At 46.9% G+C, this 19,878-nt stretch overlaps 1 protein-coding gene across 1 annotated transcript in view; it reads right to left on the minus strand.

Moving 5' to 3' along the window:
* RIPK2 (receptor interacting serine/threonine kinase 2) overlaps window positions 1-14,570 on the minus strand; it is a 36,086-nt gene extending 21,516 nt beyond the window's left edge. Inside the window, exon 1 of the mRNA XM_066625995.1 lies at window positions 13,282-14,570. Coding sequence (XP_066482092.1) covers window positions 13,282-13,502 — 221 coding nt within the window. The 5' untranslated portion in view covers window positions 13,503-14,570. The remainder of the gene's footprint in view (window positions 1-13,281) is intronic.
* Between the last annotated feature and the right edge of the window lie 5,308 nt (window positions 14,571-19,878).

Genomic DNA, 19,878 nt, shown 5'->3' on the forward strand with positions numbered 1-19,878 from the left:
CAGCCACCAGTGCAAGCAGCTGGAGATTCACGCGCTCGCCACCAATAAACCCAGCCCACACCGGAGTAGGGTCAGTGACAGAGGGGGCAGACCGTGGGCAGTTTGGGGCAGGGCAGGGAAAATGTGGTTTGGAGGGCAGAGGGGCTGAATCTCAGCAGTAAAGGCATGTGCTGGGATCCTATCCCTAATTTTCCAGCCCACTCTGCCCCTCTTTTCCTTGCACTTACTCCAGCAAAGTAGCTTGTGTGAGTCCAAGGAGACCCATAGGTGATCAGGATGCCTGTCAGGAGGTAAGTAAAAAAAGATTTTTACTTACTTCTTGCTGGTCTTCTGATCACCCTCCCCTGCACCATGGCATGCAGCACATGTTCCAGTTGTACAATTGCATGCTGTGGAGTGGCAGGGGATAGGACTGGGCTGTGTTAGTGTATTTTTATGGTCCTACTTGCTCACAGAAAGCAGGGGTTTCTTCTTCTTCTTCTTCTTCTTTCAGCTAGAGAACTTGGGATGGCCAGTATCAAAAATAGAAGAAAGACTTGCAACATACCACAAAAATAAGAAGAAATGTCAAATATAATAGGAAATAAGGGAAAATCCACAAGTAGTTACGTTCATGATAGCTGGAGGGGGATCTATCCAGAGCCTTCAAGATTTTTTGTGAAACTCTTCCACAAGAGGCACATCAAATAGACCACACATGCTCAATTTGGACTGTACTTACATAGCAGCTACACAGCACTGCCCTGATCCAGCATGGGAGATCTGCAGGCAAGAGGGTGCTTCTGCACCAGGATGGAGGTCTCTTGTTGTCTGGTGTGCTCGCTGGGGCATTTGGTGGGCTGCTGTGAGATACAGGAAGCTGGACTAGATGGGCTTATGGCCTGATCCAGTGGGGCTGTTCTTATGCCCACATAGCTGATACACATATGCAAATGTGAATGGAGATTTGTGACGCATGTGTGATGAATCCCCTTTTTCCCTGCTTCCCCCATAGTTCTGCCCATCCCCCCATTTTTCTATATTTTGGACAGTTTTAGCTCCCCTGCAGCTTTTGTGCAATACTGGGATATTCCTTACAGGCAGCCTTTGCCCTTTGTTTGGGAAATTCCACTGGCAACCTGCTAAATGTATGCTCAGCTCATCCTCCCGTCTGAGTTGGCTGGCTTTCTGCTGAGACTGGAATGTGCTTATCAGTTGGCTTGTAGCTTTATTTAGCTTGAACCAATGGGTGGGGTGGGTTGACCCAATAGTTTCCACTCCTCTGATCCGGTAATGTGATGACATCACTACAGCCAAGTGATGAAAATTCCAAGCCCACAGGAAAGGGGGGGGGGTTGGTTCTCTACCAGTTGCCTGAGTGACTCCATTCACTGGAAGCTAAGAGAGGAGTAACTACATGCTGAACCACAAGTGAAAAGGACTAGGTTCCCTGCAATGTTGGTAGCATAGACTAGGGCAGGGGTGGTGAACCTATGGCATGAATGGAACCCAATACATTATAATAACCCAATAATTATATATACAGGTATGCAACGCTTAACAACTGTTTGCTTAACGACAGACCGCATATGTGACAGTGGTCAAAGCACAATAAAGATGCTCTTAATGAGGCAATCATGTCTCCCATAGCCTGCAGCAGAGTGTCTGTTTACACAACAAAGAGGCTCAATGCAAAGAAGAGGCAATCTATCTCCAGTAGCTTATGCAGCCAGCTAGTGTCTGGCAGGGAGTGTCTGTTTACACAACAAAAGCAATAGATTGGACTGAATGTTCACATAATGACCTAATTGCATAACAACATAAGAACATATCCCCGTCATTAAGTGGCGCACACCTGTATATGGAATCACATATAAACATATATATGGTAAGCATTGCTGCCAAATGAAACTGGAAATTGGCTACCTAAACAGCCTTCTTTAAGAATGCTTTCAAGCATTTTGTTCTCTTTCTCCATAAAAAATTGTAAAATACAAATATAATTGTTGTAGTTATAAATAACAATAATAATAATAATAATAGCTTGATTTTGATTTGCTCAAAATTCCCATGAGCCCACAAGAAAATTTGTAGAAATTTGGGCACATGCTCTCAAAAATGTTTGCCACCCCAGAATAGGGATCATGAAGCTTATATGTTGTTGTTGCACATTTGCCACAATTCCAGCTTGCGGGCAGTTCACTCTTGAGCTGCCCAGTGTGCAAGGTGCCGCTGCATCCTATGAGTGTTCAGGCAGCCATCAGCGGCTTCTGACACCTCTTTGGGGGAAGGGGACACTCATACCCTTCCCCTGAGTAAGGAAAGTAGCCCTGCAATGGGGCTGCTCAACTCTGTGCTAGCTCTGCCGGCCCTGACCCCTTCTCCCGCTCTCTTCCCCTGCCACACCTTTCCCCTGCCCAGCCCTGCCCTGAAACACCTCCCCCCACTCCAACTTATTCCTCCGCCACCTGGTGCTCCACCGGCCATAATTGACATCCGCCTAGTGCGGGTTCATGCCAAGCCTGCTCCAACAATGGGCTGGCACTAACCCCCACAATTGTGTCTTACGGCACATTTGTGACAGTGTGCGCTGGTGGTGAGCTGGCGCACATTGTTTGGGATTGGGTCCTTACAAATTTTCTCAACGTGACAATGCGTGCAGATAGAGTAACATCTCAGCTCCATTTACTGGGTGTTAAACGTTATTGCATCCTTTTGGTTTTGGACAACCTTTTCTTTATACTTCCTGCCAAACATTTTCCATCACCATGATGTAATTTGATTATCCACCTTTCTTTTCTTTTTCGTTTAATTCTTTTAGTCTAGGCTTTGAATAAACTAGTTATATTCTGACCTGTGTTCTGCCTGGTCCATGTTCATGGGTAATTCCGTGGATTGTCATGCCACTTCGCTCTGCAGAAGCTACCGTAGGATTGATTTTTAAGATGAACCCCTGGGATTCATTGTTTTTCTGGGAGGGTTTTTTTTCAGATAGCCCCCCTCTGCCTAGTCTCTATAGCAGGGGTGCCCAAACCCTGGCCCGGGGGCTACTTGAGGCCCTCGAGGACTCCTAATCCGTCCAGCAGGTAGCCCCCAGTATCCAATGAGCTTCTGGCCCTCTGGAGACTTGCTGGAGCCCGTGCTGGCCTGATGCAACTGCTATCGTGAGGGCGACTGTTTGACCTCTTGCACGAGCTGTGGGACGAGGAATCCCTCCACTGTTTGCTGTTTCACATCTGTGATGCAGCAGCAGCAGTGAAGGAAAGACCAGCCTTGCTTTGTGCAAGGCCTTTTATAGGCCTTCATTCATTCATATCTCTAAATTTATTCAAATTTGAAATGTAAATTAATTCTTTTTTTATTCCTGGCCCCCAACACAGTGTCAGAGAGTTGATGTGGTCCTCCTGCCAAAATGTTTGGACACACCTGCTCTATAGCTTGGGACATAGGCAGTGAATACAATCTACCAAGACTTACCCATTCAGCTGCTTGTCCAGTAAAGGGAAAGTGGGAAGCAGGAAAGGAGCGTGTATACTCTTGGTTAGTATACAGTATCCGCTGGGTCAACCTGCATTTCTTGACAGTATGCATCAGACTGGTCATCCAAGTTCCTCTGACATGGCTGGATATATTTTTCGTGAGTGGCTGCTCAGCCTCAATATGGGCCACTAGTTTCTGTTTAGATAGGAGTCAGCCAGAATTCTGACACATATCAATCATAAACAACCATTTTCAAGGGAAAGGGGAAGAATGGCTTGGGGTTTTGCTGCTTGACGTTCTCCTGAATATTTTTTTGAAGTTGTCTTATACATTGCCTCAAAAGAGATTGTCAGAAATTATGTCTCGTGTCAGAAATTAATGCTAATTAGAAGCCAATCAGCTGTTTTTGTTGTTTTGGGCTATACAGGTGCACAGGCTGTTTTTTTTTTCCTTGTGCCATTGGGTTTCTGTACTACTAATTGCCTGGATCTACAACTAGATTAGGGCTCATGGATGTAACCCTCCTTCATGCCATCGCTGTGACATGTACCTTGGGGCAGAGTTAAGGTTGCAGAAGTAAAGAAATGAGGGATAAAGTTTAGCCCAAAGAGGAAGGAAGCACAGCATTGAGCAATTCCTGCCTACAGCCTCTAGCACTGCCACACAAATTACTCAAAATGCCCTAATCTTTTAATTAACCCAACTTAGCATTAAACTCTAAACACACAATTAAAAGCATACAGCACTTCTTATTAGTTGTGACAACAATTCAGTAAGGTGTTCCATTATCATCATCTCCTCATTAGCATTGAGGACAGAGAGAGCCTGATGATACCAAGAGAAACAAATGACTAAGGTAAGATCTAAAGAGGGTTTTTCCAACTCGTGGCCCCATGACCTTCGTAACTACAAACACTTGCTCTTGAAGATGTTTGAAAAAAACAGATGAGTAACTGACTCACAAGTCTATCATTCACATTTCAGCAAAAGGGAACTAAGCCATTTCTCCTGAAGTAGGATGAGTGGCCCACAGATCTCACTGTTGAAGAAATGCATGAGTTCCCTTTCCAACACTTGCACCAGTGGTGGATACACAAGTCACTCACACTGCAATTTTTCAATTTCTCTGCAACAGCCAAAACTACTCTCAGGATTCAGCTTCTGGGAAGTCACCCCCAAAGGCCATCCCTGTCTCAGCCATCTTCTCCCAATGAGGGGTGGGTCAGTGGTGGGTATAAGTGGTGGATTGGTTTGGTTTGGTTTGGTTTGGTTGGGAGGCCAGTTGGTTCCAGGCCTGGGTGACAGGCGGATCTAGCAGAGATTGGGGTCTTCCCCTTCTCTTTCTTGAGTGCATGAAAGAAAGTTGTGGTGCATGGCTTTGCTGCTTGGGTGTGAGACTCTTCTCTCTATGCTGACTGAGGATACAGTTCAGGTAGTGACTTCCAACTGCTGTGCCACGCAACATTGGTATGCCACAAAAGGTCCGCAAGTTTGGAGCACAGTGGTTGAAAATGGCTGAAAAACTTTTCTGGCTTTTGGGCTCTGTTTGGAGGGCAACTATCCAGTAATGGACTGTCTCTTGTGAGCTGCATTTAGTGCAGAGTGTGGTGGCTTGTGTTGTCTTGGGGACTAGGTGGTTTGATTCTGCCACAATGCTGCTCCTTTGACCGCACTGGCTTCTGGCTGTTCCCAGGCACTTTTCAAGGCACTGGTTTTGACCTTAAAATCCCTTCACAGCTTGAGGCCAGGGTACCTGAAGGAAAGGACCAGTTCCTCCCATTTGAGATGGCCCACCCTCTGGCATCATCTGATAGGATCCTCTTGTATATGCTGTCATTATCCAAGATTCATCTGGCAGCAATAAGAGGAATGCCCTTCTCTGTTCCACAGTTGTGAAACTCCTTCCCTGTTGAATTCAGAACAGAATCCTCTCTATTAGGGTTCTCGCAGGTCATCAGAGGGGGCCTTAATAACTGTTTTGCCATCAGCAGAGGTAAAGGGGACAGCAGCAAGAAATACGGCCTTTTCAATGGTGGCACCCCACCTGTGGAATTCCCTCTCCCTAGAATTGAGAATAGCTCCCCCTCTTGAGTCCTGTTATTTAGGAAAGCCTTTTTATGCTGACACTGGGGGGGGGGGGGGGTTGGCGCTTTTTAATGAATCATATTTTAACTGTGATCCAAGTGTGATCCAAGTGATCTGGATCTGTGATCCAAGTGTGCTTAATTGTTTTAATTGTTTTTATCATATATATCAATGTTTTTAGTATTGTTTTATTTGAGTGCCCTTAGCAGAGTAGAAAGATGGGGTATAAATTCTATCTATTTATAAACAAATAAACAAACAAACAAATATTAATGTTCCAGTGGGGCTCAGAATTTTTTTGCTTTGCATTGGCTTCTCTCTCTCTCTCTCTCTCTCTCACACACACACACACAATTTGTGATGTTGATTGCTCCTTCGTGATTGTGTTTTATTACTATTGCTTTTGTTCAGTTTTGCAAATTGACTGTGCTTTATATGTTGTTATCCGCCTTGCACATATTTTGTTAATTTTTTGTTTGAGAAAAGTGGGATATTAACACTTTAAAAAAAAATCAGCACTGATGTTACATATGAACATTGTATAACGTTGCCTTATAGTGAATCAGACAATTTGTCCAGCTGCCTCAGTGTTTCCACTGCAGCAGGCAGTGGATCTCTAGGGTTGTGGATTTCCCAACCTGTCCATACACATCAGGAGGGACCTTCTGGATGCAAAGCATTGCCCTTTCACTGAGATGTTAGACTGAGCAGATGGTTCCATTAAATAACCCCAAAGGCAGCCACCTCTTTCTAACTAGCTGGACATTCAAAACCCCCATCTACAACATGCAGGAGTTTCCCACACCATACTGAAGCCTGTCTATAAGCCAAATATAAATTGCATGTGGGCTAGAATCTAAATGCCACTTCTGCTATGGTCAATACCGTGCTCAAAATATTCACCCACAGCACAAACGGTGCAAAAAGAGCTTAAAAGATAATTAAAAAAATTCTCAATTATTTCAGGCTTGATCTTTACCCCAACACAACTTTCAATGTTGTGTTTTTTTTAAAAAAAAATTTGTCCTATTTTCATTTGATAAAAAATACTTTATAGCTTTAAGAGCTATTTCTGTACTGCCTTGTATATTGTTACAGTTAAGCAATACATTAAAAAAAGAAACAGTCTTAATAAACATGACATCCCATGCAGTAACTATTCTTTCTATGCCAATTTACCTCTTGGCATATGGTCAATGCCCCCACCTGCAAGTCTTTCCTTCTGCTGCTTGGCAACCACATCTCTGTAGATTTTGGCTCCATTTCCATTCCAACAAACACATCTTGATAGCAAAATGCCTAACCGCATTGACAGACTGAACAATCAACCTGATGTCACCTGGGTAAATTATCTACTTGTGGTGGATTGATTTAGATCAAAACAATCTAAATTATGATTTAAGTCAAGCCTCCCATTGGTAGAATTCCCATATTTTCTAAACAATGATGCCTAGTACAGAGTTAATCTAATTCCTAAAACATGTTAATTTACAACTAAGTACATAATACTGCCTTGGAGAGGATACTTCTTTTCGGCGTTGCTGGTCTCTGTTTAATTTCTGTTTCTGTTCCTATATTGTCGGACTTTTCTACCTTGCCTAATTTCAACCCCAACCCAGAAATGCACTGCTACAAACTAGACAAAGCTTGTATAAGTAGTCCTGTACTTAAGTAAAAGTTAGGTTCCAGAGGTCTGTACTCAAGTTGAAATGTACTAAATCTGAAACATTGTTTTTCTGTAGTGAATGAAAAACAGTTTAGAAAGATTTGTTTCTATAAATAAATTCTAATCTACAAAATAGTTAATACAGTCTCTAGTGAACGTATGTATAGGCATGACCCAGTATCTGCGAGGGTTCTGTCTGAAACCCCCCCATGGTTAACTAAAACCACGTATACCCAGGGATGCCCCCTACCCTTCTGAAGTGAGGGGAGCTGGACTCCCCTTGCCTATGGAGAGTCTTCTGAGCCTCGCAGAGGTTACACACATTTGTCCACAGCCTCTGCAGGTCTCAGAGTGGCCACTTCAGCCTAAAAAGGTAACTTTCTGTTTTTTTTCATTAAACTGGAAGTGACATTTTTATGCCTTTTAGGAGGGCCAGGGAAGCCCCAGTAGGCTGGTTCCCCTCTTCTCCAGAGGGAGTACAGGGGGTACATGGGGGGTATCCGATGGATTCGATCCATGGTTAACTGAAACCACAAATATGGGATATGCTGATAAGTGCTCCCCCCATACTCTGTGGTAACTGCTTTTGTTATTGTATAATGTGCAAAATGGGCCTTAGAGCAGATGGAGGGGGGGAGGTTGCATTAGTATTAGTTGCATTTTACATTTTACAACAAGTTACAATTTGCATCTGAATAGTAACATGAGCACAGTTCTATTAAGTATGGCAGTGATTCTCATACATTTAGCACTGGGACCCACTTTTTAGAATGAGAATCCTTCAGGACCCCCTGGAAGGGATGCCATAACCGGAAGTGATGTCATCAAGCAGGAAAAATTTTTAACAATCCTAGGCTGCAATCCTACCCACACTTACCCAGGAGTAAGTCCCATTTACTATCATTGTTAAAATAATATACATACGAGGTAGTTTGTGAAAAGTACAGGTCTGTAACATTTCCTCAAATGCAGTCACATACCATGGTAGCATCAAATCTAATATATGAAAAATAGAATATTGAAATGAATGGGGACCCACCTGAAATTGGCTTGTGACTCACCTAGTGGGTCCCGACCCACAGTTTGAGAAGTATGAAGTATGAGACTGGCTCTCCTTTATTCAGCACTTCTGCATCTCCAAAATGCAGCATCTCTCTCCCTCTCAAAATCAGTGTCTGTCAGCCCCCCCTTTCACAAACCTGCACCTCTTTCTATCTCTAAAATCAGCAGTATCACGCCAGCACAAAACACTGGAGCAGCCAGACTGCATCTGCATGAAAGCATGACGCACCTGTCCTTAAGTCTGGATGCCTGTAAGTTGGATGTTCATCAGTAGAGGACTACCTGTATTCACTGTAGCTCTTAGGTCTTCTGCCCATTGCTGGATAGCACTGAGAGAAAGGTAGTGAGCAAGTTCTCTCCTTGCTCATCTGTGCTGTCTCCCCAGGGGCAGGGAAGGCTGGGAAAATAATGGCTGCAAGATGCAGTGGACACTGTTTCCATCTGCTTGCCTGTCGTCCTCCCTTGGGAAGTCCCATCCTGCTCAAGGACTCTGTCTGCTCATTTGCTCTCTCTCCGTGTGACGACTGCAGTCACTGAGTAAGAAAGTGAGCAAGATAAAGGCTACTTCTGGTAAGCACCACATTTACTTGCTTCTCCCTCTCTCTTTCTGGACACCACAGGGGAATGTGTAGGCACACTGGGCCCAATCCCCACGCTGTAGTGCCCAGTTTGAGAGCAAGTGAGAGTATGATGTGGCTGCTCCTCATACAAGTGACTGCCTCTCCCCACTTGCATGCCTGCTCTCTCCCCATGGATGTACTAGGCTCTGTTCTTCCTGCTGGACACCCAAAGAGGGAGACCAATCAAGCAGCAGCTCATACTTCTACTCTCTGGACACCAACTCAAGAGTCAATCCTCATCACTGTGCATCCTAGAGAGAAAGAGAACATGCTTATGATCCATCACCTCTGTTCATTGGTTGATCTTTTCTCTCGGAGCACAGTGGGGAGGACTGGGAGTGAGCCAGAAACAGAATAGGGCACATAGCCAAGAGCCCCCACCCCCAAACCACAACTGGCTGAAAAGGTAGATCACCTGCAGCATTTGCCCTTCTTCAGGATGATGGGGAAGAAACAGTTTACAGAAAAAAAAACCCTTGAGGAAGGTTTCCCCATTCCATTTCTACTGCTAGCCATTTGTAAAAGGGTAGCTGACTTGATCAAGCATTAACAGGAGCTGAAACCAATTGAGATTGGGCTCCTCACCTGCATTGTGGCTTAGAGAATGAATGACCATATTTTTGTGTTATGTCTGAACTAGGCCACAGTAGTACAAGGATTTGGGACCATAAGTATGGTGCCCAGGTGTACAGAAAAGAGATAGCCCCTGTGGCTGTGCAAAGAGAGAACTTTAGAGGAGGCAGCTATTCTCACCCCTGCATACTAAACACACCTGATATAACTCTCTCACTTTCATGCAACTGCTGAAGATGCCTTCCTGGATCTGATCACATTAGCTATGAGTAATAACTAACTGCAGCCAGATTAGGCAGCACTTCCTCAAAACAGAATTTCCCTTTTACTGTGTGTTTGCAGGAGTTCCGGAGATCTCAGTACCATGATTTCTCAGAGTGTTCTATTGCATCATGCACATCAATAATTTAGGGAATGCTCCAGCAAGGTGGTGGGAGTAAAATTTTGGCATAAATTATAATAATGTTAATATTGATCATTACCCAATGCAAAGAGAAGCAACTAACAATTCAGAGTGGCCATTTAACCCTCACCAAGGGTTTCACCAAGCCACCCATCACCTGTATCAGTTTCACTAGATTCCCCAGCATCTTATGGAAGGAGACTCATGCACAGCAATTTGTACCTATGCAAATCTCTTGTGACCAACTAGGGTTCTGAACTGGAACTGAATCACTTGTGATGATTAAGACAGCAGCCAGGAAAGTCACAGGAGGCTATGGGTGTTGGCACTCTGTGATTCTCACACTGACACAGAGGAGGGCAATTCAGATTAAAAAGCAATACTGGATACGCTGGTATCTACTGAGGTATCGACTTCAGTTCTAAATCAGATCCTAGCTGCAATCCCTGCTGTCTCCAAGACCTTTGTTGGAAGCCCTACAAAGCTTCAACCAGCCAGTGCAGGCAATAGTGACATAGATGGACGAATGGTTTGACTTCAGCCTATAAGGCAGCTGCAAATGTTCATTCAGTCCTAAATCTGTACTGGCTACTGCACTTCTGAGCATCCAGGTTGCCTCTCTCCATAAGACCCTTTCAGAATCAGTCATTCAGATTGTTTTCTCTCTTATATCACCAGAGAAGACATTTAATCAAGGCAACTTCATTATAGCCACTGGTCATAGCCGAGATCAAGCATGTGAAATGGCATGTGCAGCCAAGCTTCTCTGTTTCATTTTCGAAGCTGCAGTTTCAACACCCAACATGGCGAGCAGCTTTAAAAATGAAGGAAGCCACAGCTCAGTCTTCACAGCAACTTGCCCCAGCAGCTGTAGGAACTAGAGCAGCTTTCAAAGAAAGCTTGGGCTGTGCAAGGGTTTTCCCCTTATTCATGGATAAATGGGTCAACTATGCTAGCCTTAGACACGAATGTCTGTAATGGTAAGATAACCAAACTAATACACTTATTGAAAATCTATCAGCACTGCCTTTTGCTACAGTTGTCTAGTAACTACACTGCATCTTCGTAGATCAAAATGTTTTGGCAGGAACACATTTCAAAGTGGGTGGTGCACATGAAGTCTAGGAGAATTACACAGAGTTAGAGGCTCAGTGCCAAGAACATCTAATTGAACCAACCCTTATCAAGCTTTAAAAACTACACCACGGAAGCCCAGACACAAGCAGAAAGAAGCTGAGAGGGAAATGGAAGCTATTAAACATTAGTATTGTATATTCATGCGTTTGCTGTTTGGGGTCTAGGCTGAAAGTGTTCACATTCAAAGACAGGCTCTGTTAAAAATTAATCAATAATGAATGTATTTAGCACCAGGACGACATTTTTAAGAGTCTGAGGATGCAATCTTAACCAACTTACCGCCACCAAGGTAAGGGCAATGCAGCTCCGAGGTAAGGGAACAAACATTTCCTTAACTTGAGGAGGTCTTTGTGACTGCCACCCAACTGCAGGATGCATCCTGCAGTTGCACATGCCTCATTGGCACAGCTATGTCAGTTCTAGAAAGTTGGTTAGGATTTGGGCCACAATGACCCAAGGCCATATCAGCAAAAGTTAGTTGCCACTTATTGTCCCTTCCAATGCATACTTAAGAGCAAGCTCCACTGAACACAGTAAGACTTACTTCTGAGGAAACACACTGCAAAGCAGATGCGTACACTAAGCAGGGGGTTGGGCTAGATGCTGTCTAAGACCCCCTCCACTCTATGATTCTATTCATAGGACTCCACTGCTATACATCTTGAAATCAATGAAGCTCAAGCCCATTGGACCAATGTCCATGTCCACTATTTGCAATCACAACTTTGCTGGATCTATGACTTTTCCAATGGCTTGATCTTGTTCGAATGTGTGTGTATATGTGTGTGTGTGTGTGTGTGTGTTGCTCAGCTAGAAGGTCACAGGATGGATGGATTGGCCTGTTCATGAAAGGTTCTGTGAGCACCAACAGTTATCATCTGAACACTGTCAAAGGTAGAGTATTCCTGCAAAAACAGAGTGCCAGTCTCACTGCTTCCACTGAGATGGCAAGACAACTTGGCTGTCAAGAGATGACAGGTATGTAATCCCTAGGAGACGACAGATTAAAAATGCAGTGGCTGCCATACAATACCCAGAGAAGCACAAATTCACAGACTGATGTGTATACACTGTAGCCAAAAGCATTTCTGCTCAGAAGTAGGTCTCACTATGTGAGACAGATAAGTGTGCCACATATGTGTGTGTGCCACAGATAAATGTGGCATAAATTCTATGAGATGAACAGCACAAACATGCATTAGTCATATAATCCTATGTATAGGATTGCAGGCATCTACTGGTAAATGTGTGTGGATTACAATCAAATCCTTGCAATGTTTATTTGAAAGTAACCACAACTGACTTCAACAAGACATACTTCTGGCTGCAATCTTATACAGTACACACTTACTTGGGAGTAAATTATATCCTATTTTCATCATGAGTTTTACTTCTGAGTAAACAAGGACAGGCGAAAAACACCAATGCCTTAAAAATTAGTTCTGAAAATCTATTAAAAGTAATGCAACTGTTAAACATGGGCAATATCCAACAATTGCAATGGGAACTGAGTGAGGATTGTTCCAAAAGAAAATAATGTGCAGGCTAAGGTGACACCCATAATCTATATCTTTAAGCACTGTATGGAAGAGGAAATTTTGGCAGGTGCAGCTCAACTTGGAAGGGTTTAAAAATTTGCACCAGCTAAAATTCCCTCTTCTACACAGTGCTTAAAGGCATAGGCACTCTGTCCTCCATTGTATCTGGTCACCCTGCCCACAATGGTGACACAGCCCACTCCTATGCATGTCTACTCAGAAGTAAGTCCCATTATAGTCAACGGGGCTTATGCTCAGGTAAGTGTGGCTAGGAATGCAGCCTTAGGCTACAATCCTGTCCAAACTTTCCTGGGAGTAAGCCCCATTGACTACAACGGGATTTACTTCTAAGTAGACATGGATAGGATTGGGCTGTCAGTGTGGGGTCAGGAATTTATAATACTGGACTTAGATCAGGGAGACTGGCATTGAAACCCCCATGTAGCCGCTAAAGCTTATGACCACTATCTCTCAACCTGACCTACCTTACAGGGTTGTTATGAGGATAAAAGGGAGGGGAGGGAAAGGACAGTGTAAATACAAATTAATAAAATAAAAATAATTTTTTCTGTGTTAATGACTAACAAATGGAGTAAACAGTTCATGGATTTGGCAGTCTCCGCATTAAAAAAGGAGACACGGGACAGATCCTGGGACAGACTTAAGGCCACTCCCGTTCAGACGTGCATGCTCCAGGCGAAGCTCCCCGCGCCTTCGAAGCGCAACCCCGCCCGTTACCTGTCCAGGAGGGGCCCCTGCAGGCACTTGACGGCCACGGGCACCCGCCAGTCCGCGTGTCGTGCGGAGGACACGGTGCCGTACGCGCCCCGGCTGATGAAGCGCAGGTCGGGCAGCTTGTTGGAGGAGATCGTGGGCAGCGTGTAGCTGATGCTGCAGGGCCAGCAGCGGGCATCCGTCCTGCCTCCGCCGTTCATCCTCATGCCAGTGTTGGCGGCCATCAAGCCCGGGCAGTCCTGGGGGGCGCCCTGGGCGACCCTCGGGGGACGCACCGGGGCAGCGAGCGGGGTCCCTCCCTCCGCCCGGGCCAGGGGCGCCACTCAGTCTCTTGCGCAAGCAGAGGCCTCGCTCCCTCCCCAGTGGCACAGAGCCAGGCGGTGCCTTTGGGAGGAGGCAGTTCTCGGGGAGCGACCCTTCGATCTCCCACCGATTCCGCGCTGGGGACCCCCGAGGATCCCCGCGAGCACCGACTTCTCCTGCGCCTCCTGCCAAGCGCCTCTTCGCATCACACCCTGCGGACTCTGAGCGCAAGCCTAGGAAGGTCTACTCAGAAGTAAGTCCCATGGTCGTCAGTGGTGCTTACTCCCAGGTAAGTGTGGCTAGAACTGCAGCCTCAATCCAGTGTCGCTCTCACTGTCCTCAGATCTCCAGAGATCCTCCCAGCAGCTCTCGCTTCGCTCTGACCAAGCGCTCCATTTAGTCACCTTCTCATCAAAACCACTGGGTCCCGACTGGATCCAAACTTTCTCCAAAACTTGATCTCTTCCACTTGAACCAAACTTTCCCCAGACTTGATCCCTTCCACTCGATCCCGACTTTCTCCCGCTTCCGTCAAAGCTTCTCCTCGGGGGCCGACCAGCCTCCCTTCACTTCCCCTCTACCCGGATCGAGACGGGCAAAGTTCCCAGGTTCCTTCCGTCCCGACGTCCAGCAGCCTCCAAGTGTTCAAAGCCAAGGGGAGTTTCAGTGGAGGCCAGCCTGCTCTCGATCTCAGTGGATCCCCCTGGATCTCCTAGATCTCCGCGGGCGCCCAGCCAGCTCTATTGTTCTCCGCTTGGAAACGGTCCCATCTCAATTAAAAGGACGAGCAGGGAAAAATGCCTTCTGCATGCAGGACAAGCCCACGGCCAGTGGGACGCCCCAGCTTCTGTCCCTTCGGGTCAGGCGTCAATGGCGACTGCCACAGTGGCCAAGGAGGGCCCGGACCACCCCAGGCAGGAGAGCTCCGCCTTGTCGCGGGGAGCCACCAGCTCCAGCCCCAGCATCTCCTCCTCCGCCGCCCTGATATCGAGGGCGGGGAGGCGCTGGCTGGCTGGCTGGCTGGCCTGGCTCCAGAAGACTCCGCCTCCCCGCTCTGGGAACGCGGCCGCGCAGGAAAGTCTGGCTGGGCTGGTGCTGGAAGGCAGGCGGAGAGCGCCTCCGAGCCCGCCTGGGGACACCCAGAGCCCCACGTAGCGCCGTCCGGATCCCCCTTTGGCGCACTGGCTTGCCTGAGCTGAGCGCTTTGGCCAGCTGGGATCGGGCCCCAAGATCGCCCTGTTGCAACCGAAGGAGCCGGGGTGGCGGCGGATGAAGGGCCACCGCCGAAGGGAGTGGGGGGTCGAGAGGGGTCGCTCCCCGCAGTGGCGTGGCTAGAGGGGTGCAGAGCCTAAGTTTTGCAGGGAGCCTCACCGCAGCAGCGTGCAAATGGCCCCTCCCCTTCGGATCCATTCCAGGCGGGGGAGCTTGCACGCCGCGGTGAGGATCCCTGCAAAACTTAGTGCTTTGCTTTCCCGCTTGGCTTGGGGGGCCCAGGCAGGAGGTGCCTTGGGCCGGCCGATCGTCCTAACTTGCAGCCCAGTCCTAGGCATGTCTACTCAGTTCCATTGTGTTCATGGAGCTCAGTCCCAGGTAAGTGTGCACAGGATTGCAGCCTTCGTGGGAAGTGACTCAGGCACAAGGAGCCTCCCTGCGCTGCCGATTCCCGGACGGATACCGGTCACAGAGGCGCATGGAAAGGGGAGGAGACGCGTCGCGATGCCCCACTTTCCTTACTGTCTCTGCGGGGATTCTGAGCATGGCAGGAAGGAAGTTCTGTAGGGCGAGTTCAACGGGAAACGCGCTTAGCATAGCCCCGGCACAGCCCCGGAAGGTGAATACGAGTTTACAGCACAATCTTATCACTCAAGAGTAGCCTCCATTGTGTTCAGTGGAGAGTACTCCCTAGTAAGTGTGCTGAGGAATCCATCACACGTTACAAGCCATGATGGGCGTGTGCAACCTCCTGGTTTCAGAAGTGGGCTGCCTGAGAATGCCACTGCAAGGGAGAGCGCCAGGATGCAGGGCCCACAGGCACCTGGTGGGCCACTGGGTGATGCAGGAAGCTGGACTAGATGGGCCTTGGGCCTGATCCAGCCGGGCTCATCTTGTGTTCTTATGGATTGCAGCCCGAGGCACCAGGGCTTCTGAGAGGAATTTTATCAGGGGTTACAAAGTTTATTTTGGGCCCCTTTGCAAAGGGGGGGGTGTCAGATGAGCAGAAATAGGGGCGGCGGGGGCTAAACAGGGTGGGGGGAGGTTAGCTGGAAAAATCTTTGGATTCAACCAGCCCATGTAGTATCAGTAGTGTCCCCAGCATCACCAGTTGTTGTGGTGTCCCCAGCATCCTGTGCAGGCAACTCTGAGTAAATAGGAAATCATAAGATCTCGGGAAATTTCTGGGCCCCCTCCTTTGGCTCCTGGGCCCCCCTTTTGACCCTGGGCCTGGTTACAAATTACCCCCTTTACCCGCCTCTCCTAGGTCCTGCAAGGCACCCTTTCTGGGGAGTAAGCCCAGTTAGACACAATGGGACTTACTTCAGATCAGACATGCCTAGGCTTATGCTCCAAGTTGATGCAATGTCTGTTCCTAAGACAATGTGAGCTCCCCTGTGCTCCAATGGGGCTGACTCCGGAGTCCAGAATCAGTGCGTTTTAGAGCCCAAGTCTATACATCTCTACTCAGGAGCAAGCCTTATTAAAGTCAATGGGGCTTACTCCCTGGTAAGGGTGGATAGGATTGCAGCCTGAGTATTGTAGCCTAAGGAGCCAGTTCGATTAATGCCGATTTTGGAACAAGCCCAAAAATTTGAATTAACTTCCCAATCCTATCCACACTTACCTGGGAGTAAGCCCTATTGACTATAATGGACTTACTTCTGAATAGACATGGATAGGATTGTGCTCTAAGTAATCTTTCATAGCCTAGCCTGCATAGGACTAGGCTGCACATATACTAATTTTTTTAAATTCACTTGCTTTTTGATTAGAGCTTTGTTTTCACATCTTAGCCCTTTAAGAGAAGCATAACAGCCTCTCTTCCGCAAAACTGCTGGCATGCATGCATGTCCTGCCCCACAATGCATCAGGTATATAAGGCAACATTTTGGAAAGAGTCACCCATGAGAGTGAATGGTGCTGTTGTCTCCAGGCAGGGACTGGTTTTGATCATGTGCACATTCCAAAGGAGGGAGGAGGGAAGCACACCCTGTCCAGACTCAGCTCTCAGGGGGAAGTACCAGTTCCCTCTTGCTGGGCTCACAGACACAGGAAAAAAAGTCTGAGCCTCTGTACTTTCTCTACTTCCTTCCTAAAAAAGAGAAAACCACATGTGATCAGCACTGTTGGACAGATTATTTGCCCCTTTCTAGTGCTGGAAGTGTTTGCACTATGATCAAATATCTCTCACATTAGTGGTGTAGCAAGAGGGGCAGCAAAGCACTAAGTTTTGCAGGGAGCCTCACCATGGTGTGTAAATGCTCCCCCATGCCTGGAATGGCTCCGAAGGGGAGGGGCCCTTTGCATGCCTGAGTGAGGCTCTCTGCAAAACTTTGCCCCCCTCTAGCTATACCACTGTATCACTTTTCCCTACACAGCATAGTCTGAGTTTGGAAGAGAATCAACCACTGTCTTTTCTTTTCTTTGGGGGGCGGCGGTGCAGCTAAATCACTGTTATGACCAAACCTCTGAATTGTTGCACTGGCTCCTTAGGGGGCTGTCAATCTTACCACTCTAATGACAGAAAATTCAGGGCTTCCAAAATGACCAGGAAATCTGGTCTGCAGATTGACAGTCTCGCAGTGGCCGCTTTGACTATTCCAGTCTCTGGACAGTTGCAGTCCCAGTAAATTAGACGCACCTAATGCTGAATGGGGTGGGACTAACCTTGACATACCTTGCAACAACTTGTCACTTACTGTAACAGCAGCTTGTGTGCCTGTTATTCTGTGGATGCAAATCACAGCAGCTGGGATCCCTAAATGTGTGTGCATGTGAAGGGGAGCTAGTCCTGTGGGTTAAAAGAAAACAGATCTAAGACACAGGGTGACCAGATACTAAGGGGGACAGAGTGCCTGCACCTTGAACCATTTATAGAAGAGGGAATTTGGGCAGGGGCAACTTTTTAAACCCTTCCATATTGAACTGCACCTGCCAAATTCTCTTCTTCCATACAGTGATTAAAGATATAGGTACTCAGTCATCCACTGTATCTAGTCACCCTCTTCATGGGCTGGACTATAGAGATCCTGACTCAGGCTTTCAGCTATGTTTCCAGGACCCTATCCTCCCCCACCCCGCACTGTACCACCACTTGATATCCACTCATGGTTTGAACATCCTGGGAATTCTTATGACATGGACAGAATAAATGTGTTGCAAAAAATACGTATGTGCGGGGGGGGGGAAGAGGGGAATTATTTGGTACTGATTTGGTGGTGGTGATTGACTCATCAGAATGAAAGGAATAGGGCAGAAGAGAAAGTGGATGGAATAGACAAAACCATTTCTAGGAGGATCTTGCTTCTTTGGCTAAAAATCTGCTGGGGGGAGAGGAAAGGAAGGCAGCAGTTAATTTGTGGGGTTGTGAAGCTTTGCTTAGAAGGGTAGATGTTGTACTGGCATTAGTCATACAATGGTAGACAAGGAGATGTTACTGGATCTTCAAAAGAGAAAGCAGTGCTTGTGATCAGAGATCTTGGACATAGAAGCAGAAGGAGAGGATGCATTCCTGGCCCCAGCCTTGTTAGGGCATTAGCAGCATAATTGGGTAGGAAGAGGTGGCTGCTGTTGTCAGGGTCTAGGAGAGGGGGGTAAAGCTGTCAGCACCCTTCCCCTGCCCTATTTTACCCCCCTTTCTTCCTGCCCCCATTGCCCCCTTCCCCTTTGGGAAGGGGCCCAAAAGAAATTTTGTACCCCCCCAATAAGATTCCTCTCATAGGCCCTGGCTGTTGGTCTCAATAGCCTAAATGTTGCATACACTTGTTCTTAACAAATATTGCCTGAAGCAAGAAGGTCCAGAAAAAAAGACAATGGGGCAAGAGTGCAGCCTACTGGTACCCTATTTCAAACACCAAACCCAGGGCCAGCCCAGGAACTCCCAGTACCTGTGCAAGCATGCCATTTGCTGCCCTAGCTGGTGTTGATGGGTCAGTCTCTACTCCACACACTTCCTGGATTGGAAAAGGAAGAGGGTGTCAGAGCAGGGAGGAAGTGTTGAGGAGAGCTGAGCTTATGTAGAGGATTCCTGTGGGAATGAAAAATTAATTGAAATTGGGGGGGGGGGCTTGGCTATATTCTCAAGTTGTTTTGTGCTGCTGTGGTCAAGACTTGCAGCTGTTCTCACATGACTGGATGATAGATAATAATTGGGAACTGCTGTCCCTGTAGGAACTGTCATTTGATTGAAGAAAACTTGAGACCAAATGGATGAAACTGTTCTAAGCAGAGTTCATTCAAAGGCCTGCATCATTTTATGTGGTGGCTTTTGTGGTGCAAAATCCCCTTCAGATTTTAGTAATGTCTCAGAGACTGAAATGGGATTTGGGAGACTGTGGGCTCAATCCTATCCAACTTTCCAGTACTTATGCAGAACATGCCAGTGGGGTGTGCACTGCATCCCGAGTGGGGGGATACTGTCACAGAGGCCTCCTCAAGGTAAGGGAACATTTGTTCCCTGTCCTGGGGCTGTACTGCGATTGCATCAGTACTGGAAAGTTGGTTAGGATTGGGCCCTTGGTTTGAGAGCCGCAAAGCACAATAGGACTAGAGTTTTATAACACTGGCCTAACCAGTTTGTTCACTGGGCTCAAAAACAAAGTTTTAACAATTGAGAGCATGAATATATATTTCTGAATACATTGCACAATACTGCTTGATGATGCAGGACCTCTTCACATATTATGTTTTTAAGAACTGCACTGAAAAATGTACAATGCAAGCATCCGGAAATGCGGGCATTCGTCCAATTGTGGACAATGCACCTTACAAATGCAGGGAGCAGCAGACCATTTTGTTCAGCAGATGGTTTTCTAAACAGGATGAGCAAGTTTCGTCACAAGAAATTGTTTCTTGACAGCTGGAAATCTCTCTAAATATTTGAATGAAATACCCATCACAGTTTGGGAACTCTAGCTATTCAGAGTGGGACAGACACAGTTTGAAGCCATTTTTGCAGAATGGTGGGGGGGACGACCATTTTTTCAGAGAGATGGGATGCAGTGGCATAGCTAGGGGGTGCAAGGCACTAAGTTTTGCAGGGAGCCTCACCACAGCATGCAAGTGGCTCCTCCCCCTCCCATT

Source organism: Tiliqua scincoides, chromosome 4, assembly GCF_035046505.1.
Source record: "Tiliqua scincoides isolate rTilSci1 chromosome 4, rTilSci1.hap2, whole genome shotgun sequence".
Lineage (NCBI taxonomy): Eukaryota > Metazoa > Chordata > Lepidosauria > Squamata > Scincidae > Tiliqua > Tiliqua scincoides.